Consider the following 17952-nt stretch of genomic DNA (forward strand, 5'->3'; position numbering starts at 1 on the left):
TTTTTAGAGTCAGATATTTATTCACGTTAATTTAATTTTGCATTTTAATCAAAGTTTAGCTCAGAATTCATACAAAGCACATGATTAATATAAGTAAATTTTAACAATGTTAACTTTACAATACACTGCCAAAGATTTTATAGTATGACATGCATTGTTATGATCTATTCAGAGACAAGTAGTTTGCAGAAATATGGTATACATTTACTTACACTCAAAAAATATCAAGAAGTACTTTAAAGTTTATTAAATCTAATCTAATGATAATCTGTAACTACCGGTAACTAAAACCTAAACCACACATGCAATAACTCTACGTCACATTACGGCACAACTTGTTAAAATTAGTTAACATAACCTAATCATAAACACACTTAACCTAACAATAGTGAAACACTACCACAGCATTTATTACTGATACTAAAATATTAATGTCAACATTTGTTAATTAATTTGTAATTCAAAAAGGTTATCTGTTAACACAAGTCAATAATTTATCAAGAACTCAATCTATTAAATAGGTGTGGTGAGATGACCAACATTTATATCGCTGTATGATTCATTGGTAACGCTTTACAATAAGGTTTATTAGTTAACATTAGTTAACTACATTAGTTAACATGAACTAATAATGAACTGCACTTAAACAGCTTTTATTCATCTTTATTAATGTTAATTTCAACAATTATAGTACTTCATTAAAATTTTGTTACCGTTATTTAATGCACTGTGAACTAACATGAACAAACAATTAAAAGCTTTATTTCTGTTAAAGGTTCTCTAAGCGAATTCACGCGTTTTAGACCATAAAACATTTTTTGTTACATACAGCAAACATCTCCTTACTATCTGTTTGCTTCCTGTCCGCTGATCAAACTGTAAAAAAACGCGATCTCTGTAGACAGCCCAGCCTCCACAAACTGCAATAATAACAAACTGGCCAAACCTACACCAGAAACCAAAATAAAGTGTTCCAGCCAATAAACGCCAAGCAGGATTTGGGGGTTGGGTTTGGGCGCGTTCATGAAAGCACGGAAGGGAGGGGGAGGAGTTATCTACGCTCAGTTTGTTTGAAAACACATTTCAAATTTCAACACACAGATTCGCTTAGATAACCTTTAACTAACATTAAAGATAAATGAATACTGTAACATATGGATTGCTCATGGTTTGTTCATGTTAGTTAATACATTAACTAATGTTAACTAATGAACCTTATTGTAAAGTGTTACCAGTTCATTTTATATCAAGATAACGGTATGTATCACGGTAGAGGTTTTTTATATAAGGTTTTTAAAATAAACTAAACTCAAGCTCAGTGAAGATAAAGAGTCAGTGATGAAAGAATTATGTGCATTATATATCTTATTAAAAGGTAGAAAAATTATTTAGTCGGAGGTTTTCTCTCAATGCTGTTTGATTAACATAAGTGACAGACAGGAGCAAAATTCAGTAACTTCCCCTTTAAGACCAAAGTCCGAATCCAATATACTGTTACACATTCGTTTTCTCTTTCAGCGGTTTACTTTCTCTTAAGCCCTAAATGGTTTTGTTTATGGGGATACTTGCAAAGACGGGAGTTTTGTCGCATATACGTATTTAAGGCCAATAAAGCGGCAAAAATGCTTACAAACGCTCCTCTCACACAGAAACAGCTCGCACATATAGATCTGTTGTGTGTGTGTTTTTTTAATGGCTCAAAAGCACTTGTTTTTAAACTGTGATGCTTAAATACGCGTACAGACGTTACGTTTTCATGACCACGCGCACAGCAATGTTACGTGGATGTGTAACCTCAAAGTCCAAAATCTCTACCAAATTTCTACCGGTTAATCATATCTACCGGTTTATCGCCCACCCCTACTATTAAACTATTATGATTTTGATTGTTTTCACTAACAAAGATTTTAAATATTGTACTATTACTATTAGATTCAAGCATAAAATGACTAGAAACTAAATTAATTAATTAATGTCTAATTTACAGACAAATTTGGACATTTCTTTCTTTCTTTATTAATTCAATTAATAATTTTCTGTGGGTCAATTCTACTGTTAGTTTAATTTTTCAATTTTATTTTTGTTCACGTGTCCAATAATCCATATGATGGAAAAGTCAAGGTTTTTTCCAAGCAAAATTTATTTACTAACATTTTTCTGTGGGTCAAATCTACTTTGTTTGTTTATTCTATTTGACACTGTTCATAGGTCCAATAATCCATTTGATCAAAAAGTATTTTTTATTTTTTAACAAAGCAGAATTTATCCATTATAACCCCATCACTTATATAATGTTATAATAGAAAATCATTACGCTATGTTCTTTTTATAAGGGTTTGAAGGAGATCAAATTTCTACATCCTATTTAAATCGTGTAGGCATTTAATGTTCAAGCCCAGATAAAAAGAAGTCAAAGCCATACTAATATGATATTCACAGGTGGAGCGGTCAAGCAATGGATAAAATCGTTGATTAATCAAGATGTACATATGTTGGTTTTCTGGGATAGCTGCTGGTTTGTTATTAGCTAGTAGAATTGTTATCAGTTATTGATTAATCATTTATAATTTGCACAAGAGTCTTTAAAGGCAATTCAGTTCCTTTGTAGGCGTCAAGTATTCAGTTTATAAAAGCATAGTATAAGCATAATCGAATGCTTAACTAAACTAACTTACAATGACAATAATAATGTTCAATATATAATATAATGTTCAGTATAGATTTAATATAATATATATAATATAAAAAAGTATAATTATTATTCTTATAGAAAGGAATCAGTTTTTGTGTAAATATGATAATTATAGTATACACCATTTATAATATATTTTTATATTTCATATATTTAACATATTAGGCTTCCGCAGCTATGTTATTATTAGATAATGATCATTCGTGATATTATTATTCTTAATATTGGATTATTATAATAATTTACAAGCCAGTTAGATCCACTATGGCTTTAATAAATATTGTATCATCTCTCAGATAGGAGCTTTTACCCGCTAGCTTAGCAAGGGGGCAGAAAAGAGGGCACCCACTAGCTATATTCATCTCGCTGATGGGCCTCTGAAAAGAAGTGGAACTCACGTCAGGTCTAAAGGCATCAATGATGTGCTCTCTATTGTTTTGATCCAAAAGCATTAATGTCACCTGGAAGTAAAAAACAATGAGAGCAGCAATTATAACACAATTAACAAAGCTTAGAATCATTTAAATACTGTTAGGTATTAAGAAATGACGTACCTTTTGGCTGAAGGGCCACTTTAGGAGTGCATCATATTTGCCCCTCATGACCACAAAGAAGAGGGAGAGGTGTGTACCTCTGCCTGTGCCATCACCATTAAGATAAAGTCTCAGACACATCTTATACCCATATTTACTGGAGTAGAAAGCTAGAGGACACAAAACAAGTGGTACGTCAGACTTACTATTGGATAAATGACCTCCAGTTAACATTATAAAAGTGAAAGTCAGGCGACATGGGAATAAAGGAGACATCCAAATGACTTAAATGAAAATGAAAGCATGCTAGTGGTCTGCTGGGTAAACCACCTAATCTATCCAACCCCTTTAGAATACAAACAGGGGTCAATGTTTAATTGCTTAAAACCATAATTGTACGTCAATGAGACTTTTTTGTATGGCAATTTAATATGATAAACGCTTACCAGGTGAGAACATAGCAGGTGCTCGGCCACCCACTGCATCTTGTCTGCGGCGAGAGAAGTCTGCTATTTTCCATATGAAAACTCCATCGTATGTGCAAAACTGCAGCTCCCGCAAAGACTGCTCTGATTCTGCTAACTGCAGGTCTCGCATGGTTAAAGTACGTTCCAGCTGTCTCACCTAAACAACCACACACAAAGATCAGGGTTAATGTAAGTCACATGGGTATGTTTCTTGTAACCTTACAACTATAACCCTAGTAGATAGGCTTTTAGTATACACCTGTCTGGTCAAGAAGAAAGTCGCAAACTGTAATATTTTATTTGATTAATTTGCCATACAATCATTGTGGCATTGTTTCAACAACCTTATGCAACATCACATTTATTTATGACCGGGGTGCATTATGTTTCAGCCGAGATTTTGTATCGATACTAATATCTCGAGAGTCTTCTCTCCCACATCCCAAAAACTTTCAGTAGGGTTAAAGTCAGGTTTCTCTTGTGGCCAATTCATGAAAATCTACTTGGTTTCTGAGAGAATTGTAAAAGAACTGATGCCTACAATAGTAATCCAATCATAGTAAGTATCCGCTTGTCTGAATTTCTTTTGGCCAGACCATGCATACTATTAAAAGACATAAAAGAGTAATAGTTTAACAGTCTTATTTAGATGATTCAGAAACACAGCACAGTGTCCTTCCTGCTGCAACACATTTAATAGTATTTAGTGTGCAATAAGAATGTGCATGATTTATGGGCTTCCCAGTAATAGGCTTCCCATTATTCTCATCCCAGCTAGCAGCACTTGGGGTTTGGCTCATTGGAGTAGCATCAATCAGCAGTCAAAACGTCCAAAAACAAGCAGTGCGGGAAGCAGCATTAAATTCCACAGGAATGAAGGATCATGGCAGAGACAGCTTTGGCTCTTCTGTCCATCATGCATCATTATATTACAGGAGCAGCAAAAACAACGTGTCTATATTTGAGAATTCCCAAGTGAAATAAATCCTATTTGTAGTGCTTGTAAAACTGAGGGCTATCATTGGCATTTTAAATTTCAATAAAAGCTGCGTTCCAAAAGTGTATGACTTTCCGTCTTCTGCAGAACACAAAAGGAGACGCTCAAGTTGCGCTTCTCGTACAACAAAGGTGAACAGGGACATGAGTTGTCTGTCTCCTAATGGAACCGCCCATTAAAGCCATCCACATGCCTTGTGTATTACATTACAAGTCGTCTTAAGGGGGTTGCACACAGGATGCGCAGCGCCGTTCTTAAAAACTCAAACACATTGCTTTCTATGAGTATACGCACACCGGCACTAACAGGTGGCGCCACTCACATAGTTTAACATTAAATAACATAATTAACTATTAACATTAGCTGCTAACATATATTTAGCATTTTGAAGTAGACGCTATCTGACGAAGCTCACGCTATTTAATGTGCACTTCCGGTTTACGATACCTCGGAGTTGTCCTAGGCCCTGTCCCAAATGGCACACTCCGGACTTGTGGTCCTCCTCAGAGTCCACACTTTCATGACATCATAGATTGCAGACTTTAGGGACCCTTGATGCGAGTCCACGTCGGTGCACCAGAGTGGTGTTTTGGGACAGACTCAAGCGTCACGCCGGAAATAGGAAGGGAAGTTGCCTGTCAGTGTGAACTCCTCCCTTCCGTCGTCGGATTGGTCTGATTGCTCTTTCGCAAGGACTTCTGGGTTGGTAAAGTGCGCAAAGCCTGCTGCAGTGCGGGCTTTGCCGGAGACCGCATCAAGGGGGCGCTGATGAGCACACTTTAAAGCGTAAAAATGACAGATGGGACACCCTACGGACTCGTAGACTAAAAGCGAGCACGTGAAATTTAGGTCCAAGAGACTGAAAGTCCACATGAAGTGCGCTATTTTGGACAGGGCCCTAGACGTGACTCGACGCGCCGTTCTAAAAAACTCGAACACATTGCTTTCTAAGAATGTACGCACACCGGCGCCGACAGGTGGCGCCTGTCCGCGCCGCCCAGCTACGACTCAGGAAGTTGCTCAAATCCCTGTCGCCCCACAGAGCGCCACTCACATAGTTTAACATTAAGTAACATCATATTTGTCCCAAATCATTAACGATTAACATTAGCACAAAGGTTTACGAAAATAATGACAAATGTCATTGATTCTAGCATGTGTAATAATACGACTCTCCAAGTTTGAATATGCAAACAAGAGTTGACAGGAGGAACATAGTGAGTGAATAATAAAATAAATATGAGTAGTCTGTCTCTTATACAAAATAACCTATGGCATACGTGAACGTGAGTCACATGGTCTGCTTTTAAGTTGAAAAGTCATATATTTTTGGAACTACGTGATGCCAATTAATAACACGTAACAAGAAGTTTTCCGTGACCTCTTAAAATAAAACGCTAAAACAACATCGTTCAATACGACATAACTGGTTACCTGCAGGGTGAAAGGCTCGCATGATGCTCAGACAGATCAAAACGTATCAAAAACCATCTCTGCTGTCCGAAAGAAAAAACAACCCGATCAATCAGCTTAGGGATTGATCTTTGGCAGCTATTTAAGTGCATTACGTCCTGTGCGCTGTGCAAAGTTCATACCTTGTTCGACAAGTTCTCAATTTTGTCCTGGTCCAGTCGATGTTGGCGTGACAGCGCTTCCAGGGTGAGGGCCGTGCGCTCCACCTCTCGATTCAGCACGCACACTATGTTTTCCAATGCCGTCACTTTCTGCTGCACACCAGGGCTGCCTCCTCTTCCTGCATTATGCGCTGTGGCTTGGGCTCCTGCCGGAAGTGCATCTTCAGGTCCGCGATACAATCCCAACCCGGAATCCTCCTGCCACTCTCCACCTCCCTCAGCACGCAACCTCACGGAGGACAAAACCCCCAACATGAGACGTAGGTGCTCCATGACACTTGTCTGCTCATGTTCCTGCAGCTTACCATTGTCCACCTATGGAAAACATTGTATTAAATGTTTGATACGGAATGAGCTATAAATTGTTTTGGATAAAAACATCAGACAAGCGCATGAATATAAATGTTTGTTAAATGTATATTCACACGTATTATTGTTTTTCCATATACTTAAAGCCCTCATGAAATTAAAATTAAACTTTTTCCTTTAACATTGGGCTTAAGAATAAATATAAACCATGTGTCCAATATACTGACAAAAATCAGAAGATATAAGCATTCAAAACCTACAGTTTGGCATGTGCGCTAAAACGTCTAGAATTTGAATAACATCACTCTACACTTCAACTTCTCATCAAATTTCCTATCCAATCAAATTCTCTTTAGAAGCTGAAGTGTCCCGCCTTCTACACTGTAAAGAATAATACGCTGGATTTACTTAAAAAACTGGATGCAAAAATTATGCACTATATTTTTAAGTACATCAAGCCTTTATTTTTTTCAGTGTACGTTTTGTTACAGTACATCTTTGCTGGACTGTGCCGTAAATGAAACGCTATTGGTTATTTAAAAAAAAGGGGGAAGATCTTCTCAATAGTTCCATTGTTTCAGTTAACCTGACGTCACCACGTCAAATAATGCTGCACATTCCATATAATTGTATGCTTTGTCTCATTTCAATTCTAAGTTTGAGATTGTTTTATGTTATGAATTTTCTTTGGAGGGCCATGAAGGGATGCAGTAGCCAATATGGGGGCCACTGCTATAAACTGTGAAAAAATGAAGCTTTTTGTTTTTTTGTGTTATTTAGGATTTGATCTATTATTTGATTTTTCAGAAATGTGTTTCTTTTGCATATTTCTGACTGGCAGTATCCAACCAGTAGAGGGCACATTCTTAAAATGACAATTCTCAAGTTGTCCTAAAACAGTGGTTCTCAAATTAGGGGCCCCTAAGATGGTGCCAGGGGGCCCCGGTTTTATGACATTTAATAAAATAAATTGATCATAAATTATGTGTAATTAAACCTCGCTACTAACCAACAACAGTACATTGTATAATTCAATATGTTTTGTTTAATTTAAATATTAAGTTTTGGATTGTTTTAAATCATACATTTTCTTGGGAGGGGCACGTAGGGATGCACCATATACAAGGGGTGTCACATGCTAAAAACGTCTGAGAAACACTGTACTAGAAAATGCTTTTGGATTTTCTTGGGTGCAAGGAGGTAAGAAATGCTTTAGACATTTTCACATTGTTTTTTAATACATATATGCCTGTATTCTACCCTTTTGTAAGATTACATGACCTTGTGACTTCCCTAACCTAAATTCCAAATTATTTACGTAGTTTAGTTCTATTTTAGACTTGTGACAAACAAATTGAATATTTTACATATCATGGTTGCGACTAAGATATTTTATTTATCGAAAATATTCAGTCCAAGTCACTGAACATCACAAAATAAAAACAAAAGCTCTCTGTTGGCTATAATTCTACATTTTGAACACATACATATTAGGTACAAACAGAACCTTTATACATTCAAATTATAACCTTTGCACAACATGCCGTCATTCTGTGAACCACACCTTAGATTAACAATGTGTGTGCTGTGTACAGTATTTAAATGTAAGGTGGTGTTTTGCATTCTAGTCTTTAGCCTTTCATGAGAATCAGCGATGATATCGCTTTTCAATCCACTTTTTAAAGAATATTCAGATAAAGCACACTCTATTCATAGAAAAGTAATACACACCACTGCCCTGCACCCGATCTCACTGAACTGACACGCTGACTTGGACTTTGCACAAGATTTTGTATGCTCTTGAAACTGTAAAAAAAAGAGATATGAAAGATAGGACATAAACTTCCTCATGCAGTCTCATAAATGAAATGGTGGCCTCTTCCTCTATTTAAATTGTCTTACAAGCATCTATAGAAATATTTTAACACAACTCAATCATTTGTGAATTGCTTTGTACTAGTTTAGCTTTTGACCTTTCAGTATCAATACGTAATGCAGACACCAAATGGAGAGACTAACCTTTTCTCTGGGGATTTTCTTTTTGCCGCATTCTTTGCACTGCATGGGAAACTTCTGACATATTTCATCGTGTGCCTTAAGAAGTAGGAGTGTGCGATTCATCAAGATGGAATTAAATTTAGTAATAAGCATTAAGATTAAAAGTACAGTTCAGCCCAAAATTAAAATGTGGTTGTTTACTCAACCTCTATGTCACTATAACTCATGACCCACATGACTCAAAGCACACAAGACTTGTCTATAACAGGACACTAAAATCTATGTTTATTTTTCTCTGAAAAGTTTGTTTTGTTTTTTGGTACCAAAGAGTGCATAATAATACCTTAAAAGGTACTGTACATACTGTTACCAAATGTAAACATATCTGTACCTAAATGATACATCTTAGGACCTTTTTAAAGAAAAAGGGTAGGGCCTAGGACCAAACCCTGCGGTACGCCATATTTAACCTTAGAGTAACATTACCTCCCTTATTTACATAAACAAAGTGATAGAGGTCTGTAAATATGATCTTAACCACTGATGCCAACATAGTTTTCTAGTCTATTAAGTAAGATTGTGTGAGATGCCAATATAGTTTTCTAGTCTATTGAGTAAGATTGTGTGATCTTGCAATAAAAATATATATCTCATAACATTTTCAGTAGTTACAAATGGACTACAGAAAATTATGCACGTTCTTAATAAAAAATATTATGTGTGAAAAGTTCCAATTAGGATTCAGGCCCCACTATAGCAGAGACAACACTTCTTAGAGTTACAAATGATCTCCTTTTAACATTCAATCATGGTGCAATCTCAATTCTTATAATACTAGACCTTAGTGCAGCCTTTGACACAATAGATCACACAATCTTACTCAATAGAGGAAAAGTCATGGTCACTCTCAGGCTAAATATGGCGTACCGCAGGGATCAGTTCTGGGCCCTATCCTTTTGTCGCTATATATGTTACCTCTAGGAGACATTATCAGGAAACATAACATCAGTTTTCATTGCTATGCAGATAATACTCAGCTTTACATCTCCTCACACCCTAGTGAAACCCACCAGTTTTCTAAGCTAAATAACTTATGCTAAACTCCAATAAGACAAAGATACTTATTATGGAACCAAATAGCTCCATACAAAATATGTCAGATTATAATTGGTCCATAGATGGTTGCACTGTTGTGCCAGCTTCCACAGTCAAGAACCTAGGTGTGATATTCCACAGCAATCTATCTTTCTTTTGTCATATCTCCAACGTCTGCCATACAGTATTCTTCCATCTTAGACATATCTCAAAAATACACCATATGCTGTCTGCATCAGATGCAGAGAAGCGTATCCACGCTTTTATGACCTCAAGAATTTACTATTGTAACTCGTTAGTATAGTATTTTTCTATTTTTTAATATATAGTACTTTATAGTAATTTTTCTACTGGATTGGCTAAGTCTGCACAGTGACAAGCAATCACTTCCTTTAGCTTTTAATTAAATTTTAATTCCCATAAAATTGTATATAATATAATATATATAGTACATCTTCTATAGGTTCAGCTAAGTCCGTCTCTCCCTGTCAAGTTTTTCCCTCCCAAGGACTTTTTTCACCACAGGGTTTTCTCCTAGGAGTTTTTTCAAGCCCTTGGAGTCAGCTGACATTACATTGAAGTAACTTTCTCCTACACATTATATTATTACTCTTATTAAAGACAGTTACTTAGATGCTATACTTTGCTACTTTTGTTGTCCTCTGATTTTTCTATGTTTTCTCTAGTTTTTATTAATGTGAAGCTGCTTTGGAACAATTACGCAATTGTGAAAAGTGCTATATAAATAAAACTGAATTGAATTAAAGGGTACTCGGCCAGTGACAGATTGGGACCATTTTTTCTGCCAGTGTACTCATTATTAACTCACCTTCTTGTAAGTCACTATCAAATGCCCTATGGCTTTCTTTTTGTTTGGAACCAAAACTGGGAATTTTTTAGAAATGTTGTGGGTTTTGACTACAATCACGAGGTATCATGTCTCTCTCTCTTCGAGCATGAAAAGGACACAAAACCTTCATAAAATAATTACATATGACTCATGCCATAGATTTAGGATATTCTAAACCTTGAAAAGAGATTAACACCATACACTGCCAAGAACAAGAACTAGAAGAACATTTTCCAAAAATTCTCAGCTTTGGTTCCAAACATGAAAGAAAGCCATTAACGACAAATAGCCAATTAAAGAATGAGTTAATAAAAAATCCCTTTCACTTCAGATTGTATCCGTAAAACAAAGTAGCTGTAGTTCAAGTATAAATCACCTCTAAGATATTTACCTTAATTTCTTTGAAGTTAAATGTGACTTTGCAATATTTGCAATTGAGCGTTCTGGCCTCACACTCGCGTTCATTATGACGGTCTTTCTCACTGAGCAAGATGAGTGCCTGACATGCTTCACATTTGACACGCTCAAAGTCACAGCGACCTTCATGTTGACTCTGAAAAAGCAAAAAAAGGGAACACAATGACTTGTAAATAAGTGCTACCGTATGCGGTATGTAAAATATTAGTTGTGTATGACAAACTCATGAGAACAAAAAACTAAATTATCTACCATGTGCTTCCAAGTACTTTTAGAATGTATATGGCTTTTCATTGTTTTTGGTAATGTTAGGGATCAAATGATCATTACACATAAATGCATGAAAGTACATCCTAACCACAAATTTTGAACTTAAGGGAGTATGCACATACATTTGTGTACTCTAAGAATCCTATGAAACATATTTAAGGGGGAAAAAAACACTATTTTGTTTATGTTTCTTTTTTATTTTATCTTTCCTTTATTGTGTAATATAGCACTGAGCATGTAAATAATCTTTCTGCAAAGTTACTTCCGTTACTTCAAAGTTATTTCAGTGACAGCTTTGTCACCGGCTTAGCTGCGAGTCTGGTTTGCACTCAAACAAAACATTGGAAAAAAACATTGTTTTTGGTCTGAGCAGTTTTTGTATATTTAAAAGCATACATTTTGCGGTTGAAATCGGCTTGTTTTACCGGAGATTCTAGCGTGCAGCGGGGGGCATCATTGTCTGTGTGTATTTACATACTGGATAAGCGGCTTCTGTTTGTTTTGTTCCCCCCCCCCCAAATGGAACAGCATGACTTCTTAATAGGGAAAATTAATGTCATTAATGACTCACCCTGATTTCGTTCTAAACTCGGAAGACCTCCGTTCATCTTCAGAACACAGTTTAAGATGTTTTAACGTTAGATTTAGTCAGAGAGCTTTCTGTCCCTCCATTGAAAATCTATTTACGATTCCCATGTCCAGAAAGGTAATAAAAACAACATCAAAGTAGCCCATGTGACATCAGTGGGTCAGTTAGAATGTGTTGAAACATCGAAAATACATTTTTATCGAAAAATAGCAAGAATTACGAATTTTTTCAGCATTGTCTTCTCTTATGGTTCTGTTGTGAACTGCGTGAAGTCACGTGACTGTAGTGACGCGGCTGTCCTGTTTATCAGACATGTTTGCTAAGTTTTTTTTTCAAACGTACAGCGTGCGTGCGTCTCCCAAGACTGTAGTCGAAGCTCGGGTGCACAAAAAACAAGAAAAAAAAGCTGGGGTGCAACAGATTACGCGTTACTGGCTCATTCGACTTTATGCAGCACTGCAGTCGGATGACGTCAAAGTACCGCGAGAGCTCTTCAAGAAATCTTACGAAGTAGTTTAATTTTGACTCGCTCTCGCGGTACTTTGAGGTCATCTGGCTGTCAGTTCTTGCAGCGCAGCATGAAGTCAAACACACATTAAAAAGTCACACAGAGATTGTTGAATTCGTTATTTAATTGGCTACATGTTTTTCTATCAATATTTTCCATGAAGTCATTGGCTGATGGAGGAACGAGCGAGCGAGCGATTGGTTTCATCCCTAAAGGACATGACGTTTGCGACGGCGCTGTTTGGATTATCTATTATACTACCTCCCTACTTCTAAATACAAACTTTGAAGGCGGGTTCATGTGTTTACCGGAACGTAAAGTTTAATCTTATATACAGTGTTACGATGTAAATAGTCCTCAGATTGTATATTATATTCTATTACCAGATGTTCATGCGAAATCTGATGTTAACAATAGACTATATATCTATATTTCACGGATTATACGGATTTGTGGACAAAAATGGTCATAGGATGATTCACACACCTGAAACAGACTGGATTAGACTTGTGATCAACACAAAGGTAAAAAGTCCTGTTTATTTTTGCATGTTGTCATCTGGACTTCTGTCACAAAATACTACATATGATGCTAGAACATCTGTATCTCAAAACGGCTTTACATGGGGTGTGGCTTAGCTAAATGAGATGTAAATGACCCCATTGTCTCCCCCAGCAGGAGAAAAGTGTAACTTTCAGAGTCTATTTTCTCAGCTTTGAGTTTTTTTGAGTTCCTATATTCAAATGGCTACAACTTCTCCAAATCTTATCAGATTTCCATGTGTTACACATGGTTGGAAAGCTTAGAAACTGTGAATAACTTAAAATGCCCCAGATCCGACTTGTGTCCCTACTTTCCGTGACTGGTCACATATGTATTTTTTTATTTTCAACATTACAAGAAATGTCACATTCTGCAGTTTTCATTATAATATTTTCCAAAGGCAGACATGTTTTGACTGCATTGACGTGGACAAGAGCAGGCGTGTCTTTATGGCATGGAAAGGTTTGTTCATGCATTACTACATTATGGCGCTAAGCTTAGACAGGGTGTGGGGAGCAGATGTTACTTTAAACCGTCACATTTAACCACACACGCATTCACAAGCTGTTAGAAACCAGTTCGTCAAGCTTCATACTGAAGAAAATCTATATTTGATGCACAAATGCATGGATTTAAAAAGCATCATGTGCTTCTTTAAAAAGATCATGAAACAGGATACTTTATCACAATTAAATGTCAGAAGTTACAGTTATTGCATTTTGATGAAAGACATTTCCAAAATAGAGGGGCAATTCATGTTGACCTCAGGGCTAAAAAACAACACGCAGGTGAAAAAAATATTAAATGACAATGGATAAGTACATTAAATTATGCAGCGGCTACAACCCCAAATTGGGTGAATTTTCCATTTAAACGAATTATTTTGCTACATAAATTAAAATTTCACAAGGTTTACCCTGTCCCTGCTATTCAAGACTGAATGTACAAGGCCAGATTGACAAATACACCCTGCCCTACATTTTTGCTGACACATTATGAAAAGAATTTACTTCACAGTGCGAGATTAACTTGTGCACCATATAAATGCATAAAGTATTGACTGGTAGCTTATAGGTTGGGAGTCGGCCACATGCATTATGCTTTTGCACTTAGACTACATTGTCCGCAAACAAATGAATCAGCAATGAGTCAAAGATATTTCTTTCTACATAGTCTGGTTCAGGATAAGTCACTAAATAAGTCACAAGGGGAAAAGCACCGTCATACTGAAACTCACAGGCAGAACAAAAATTTTAAACTGATTAGATTTAGATTTTAAAGGAAACAAAACTGAATGTTAAAAGTGAACTGGTAAAGCTTGTTTTTCAACCCAATGTGATCTGTTAGATAAAGGTTTGGTAAAATCACTTAAGCACGGTTTCCCAGACAGAGATTATGATCTATAGTCTAATCCCTGTCTGGGAAACTACCCCTTAAAGTGCTTTTACAGATTAAGTGCTTTACCAACAATACTACAGAACACTATAAATACTATAAAGACTTAAAAAAGAAAATGAAAGCTTCTCATGTTTCTTCGGTGCTTTCCACTGCACTGGGACTTTCCGCCCAACCCCCATTTTTCTAAATGCGGATGTGGGTGGATTCTAGATGAGTATTTGTTAAACAGGGTTGTTCTAGACTGTTGATCTGATAAAAAAAACTCTATGCTCCATTCATTATAACAATAACTGTTTGCTACTTCACAACAAATCCTAGACTTACGACAGACAAAGTGATCTGTGTCCTTACCTCATAGTCTTTCAGTGATCCAGTCCAACTACAGCCTTCATTATTACATTTAGCAGGCAAGCTATCAATTTCTCTGCGCGCTGCGTTATCAGGAAATGCCTGTGGCATAGGGGAAGGAAAATACCATGCTGTTTACTTCTAGTTAATAAATATTTACCATTTTCCATTCCTGGTACTACTAAACATTACACAAGTGTCAGTAAGTCATTCTGGAAATTTCCACTAATGGTCATTTTACCCTTCCCGTTAACATTTAGCATTGACAAGATAAGACAATGATAGATTTGTCCTATAAGAGATCTCATTTCAGCGAATGCATCTTACCACTGTTATATTGAGTATAGAAATCGTCTCCTCAAATATACCCTCAGAACGGCAGGCTTCGCAGGGTATCGGCCCTGTGCTAATAAAATACAAATACAAATTTTAAATACAGTCTTTAGGCAGTGCATGGAGATAAAAGGCAAGAGGAGATTAAATAAGCAGGCTCAATGTTTTTTGTAGAAACCATTTCACAATTTTCCCCAGGGTTTGACAAAAGTGTTTTGTTAACTGAAAAGTTGAAGTGAAAGCAGCATGTGCAACAGAAATTTGGCACTCTTTAGGCTATTCCCCTTATCTGCATATCCGTAGGCCTACTTGTTAGACCACCTTTCGCGAGAATTCGGGGCTTGCATGCAAAACGTTTATAGTAAATGGCAAGTTAAGGTGAGGACCACCCACTGAATTATCCCACCAAAGCGATTGAAAATGTGAAAAATCTAAAAATATAATGTTTCTATAGACCCTTTTACATTTAGACAACGGAAGTATGGCAAGAAACAGCAGTGAAGCAACAGAGACAGAGAAAGTTATTTTAAAAAGTTGACTTAGGGGCTAATCACACCAAAAGCACTTTAAACGCTTGGAAATGCAAGGCGCGACGCACTGCCTTTTTATATTGCTAAGCAACCACCGAGTCAGCTGTCTTGTCAATCAAATATTGAAGCGTGAGCGCTCTTTTGCTGTTAACTGTCATATTAGCAGAAACTTTAAAAAGAGGGCGCTTGCTCTGACCTTGTTTGAGGGTGAGAGGTGCACAAACACGCAGGAGAGAGTGAGCGAGTGGAGTCCAGTTGTAAACTTCCCTCACCACAATGTAAGGCCCGCCTCTCCCCTCATTCGATTGAACAATGGAAAGACGCGAATGATGTCGGGAGCTTCCCCGCTCTCAGCGCTCCTTCAAAAGTGCGTGCTGCGGCTGGCGGCAAAAACCGCAAGGTGCTCGGCGCGCATAAACAGCGCGCAAACGCTCCCTGCCCATAAAATATCATTCAAAAAAGGCGCCTGCAACTGCCATAAACACTTTTGGTGTAACTGACCCCTTAATCAACTTTTTCAACACAGCTACCAGATCCGTGTACTATAGTGGAGTGGATAGAAGACATTAGCAGATGGCCAAAAATAAAATTGCCAGATACATATATATGTATATTAGTATATTATATTAGTGCAACCAAACGCTGGGAAACCGTTTTAATAAACTTTCAGAGTTGCTAACACGTTAGAACCAATGGGGAATAACACCACTTCTGTTGTCTAAATGAACGTGAGCTGTAAAAGGGTCTATAAATTCGTAGAAACAAATTGTCATGCTCAACCAACAAAGTTTTTTTTAAGTGACGGCGACAGCTCCAATCAATTAGGCACAGACTACTTGATGCATATATAACGCCTGTTTCGCACATACTCCTTATGCACTGCATTTGCAGCGCCTATTTGAAGAGTTTGGTTCCAAAACGCGATAAACACCTTTTTTATGAGTTACCGCCAAAATCAATATTGTATCTGGTCAGTATTAAAAAGTAAATTCTTAATTTTACACAAAATCCAATATCCGCTATTTTATTCTGTCATCTTTTCTCCATTTTTTCCCAAAACGCGATAAATGCCACTCCTCCTTATCTGCAGAATGCAATAAACTCAACAAATCACAGCGCACCATTCCACGCACTGTAAACAACAATGGTGGTGCTTTAAATACACCCAGAATCCTAGTTTTCCTCCTACTTTGTACTTCATGATCAACAAACAAACAAAAACAAATTAATACTTTGTTGGCATTGCTAAACTTTTAGTGGTTTTCTGTTACGGGAAAGAAACGCAAGCCATCAAAATCTAATTATTTACGTGAGAGGCACTCGGGAGACTGAAAAATTTTGGCTAGCCAAATAGAAATTATGGTTGCTACCTGGATTTGTGGTGATATGACTACAAATCTGTATGGTTGCCTCCATACATTGGGTGGGTCAACTTACCCACTGGCTCCCTTTGCCCCACTCTCCCCTAATAATAATACAATTATTATTATTATTATTATGTATTATTGAAATGTTCATTGCCTTTATATAAATACTCTCATCTATGCAAATATATAAATAGTAGGAAATGTATAATGTACAACCCTGCCTGTCATGTTCTCTTCAAAAGTTATCCTGCTAATTTATAGTTATGATATATGTGGCGATATATAGACTTTTGATCCATTCATGTGTCCTGGGTAGGGTTGCACCAGTCGTTCTTAAGTTCTTACTTAAACTGGGATGTAAAGTCCAAACTAGAGGCTTAGTAACTACTAGCTAGTTTATAACTAACTCTGTACTTTATTCGGTTGCACAATTTGTTCTTAAGGCAGAACGTAGCTAGTAGATCGTAAGCTCTCCGTAAAGTACTGCGTTGTCGCATAGAATGACGTCTATTTTTCTTAACCCAATCACAAGCCTTCTAATAGGTAAACAGGAAATAGTCTGAACAGCACGTAATTTCAAACACATTCTTTACTGGCCTAAACTGAAAGTTTGTAAGACGTAAAGGCCAACATTATTGACCTCAAAACAGTACACTTTTATTTGAAAATATCTATCCCACACATGGAGGAGAAAATAAACTGGAAGAAAAATTTCAGTCATGAAGAAATTCTTATTTTAATTGATGGATACAAAGAAAACAAAACAGTTCTTGAAAACTTGTTGACGAACTTGCGGCTCTTCATAATCAATTATGAGCACATCGATGTGATCTAGCTTCAGACCGCTATTTATGGACATGGGCTTCCATAAATATTTAGTTACAACGTATTGTTATGTTTAAACTAAGTTTAATGGTGCAACGGAAAAACATTTAGTAGTGTGTAAGTTGTAACTTAGTGCCAATTTATGTCGTAACTAGTCTACGTTGTAACTTACGCACAGCTGGTGCAACCGGCCCCTGACCACTAGACTAGAGACACTAGAGATTTTAAACACTCTTAATCCATAGTCTA

The 17952-nt window shown here is 36.7% G+C and overlaps 1 protein-coding gene across 5 annotated transcripts in view; it reads right to left on the reverse strand.

Moving 5' to 3' along the window:
- The window catches only part of traf2b (Tnf receptor-associated factor 2b), a 24660-nt gene continuing 6708 nt past the window's right edge, over positions 1–17952 (reverse strand). For all 5 annotated transcript variants that reach the window (XM_055201001.2, XM_055201004.2, XM_055201003.2 and 2 more), the window contains 9 exons: positions 14976–15054; positions 14652–14750; positions 10967–11128; positions 8652–8726; positions 8364–8438; positions 6285–6638; positions 3672–3849; positions 3247–3395; positions 1–3153 (listed from right to left, as the gene is read on the reverse strand). In XM_055201001.2, the coding sequence (XP_055056976.1) occupies positions 2935–3153; positions 3247–3395; positions 3672–3849; positions 6285–6638; positions 8364–8438; positions 8652–8726; positions 10967–11128; positions 14652–14750; positions 14976–15054 (1390 nt within the window). In that variant the 3' untranslated portion in view covers positions 1–2934. The remainder of the gene's footprint in view (positions 3154–3246; positions 3396–3671; positions 3850–6284; positions 6639–8363; positions 8439–8651; positions 8727–10966; positions 11129–14651; positions 14751–14975; positions 15055–17952) is intronic.

Source organism: Misgurnus anguillicaudatus, chromosome 22, assembly GCF_027580225.2.
Source record: "Misgurnus anguillicaudatus chromosome 22, ASM2758022v2, whole genome shotgun sequence".
NCBI lineage: Eukaryota > Metazoa > Chordata > Actinopteri > Cypriniformes > Cobitidae > Misgurnus > Misgurnus anguillicaudatus.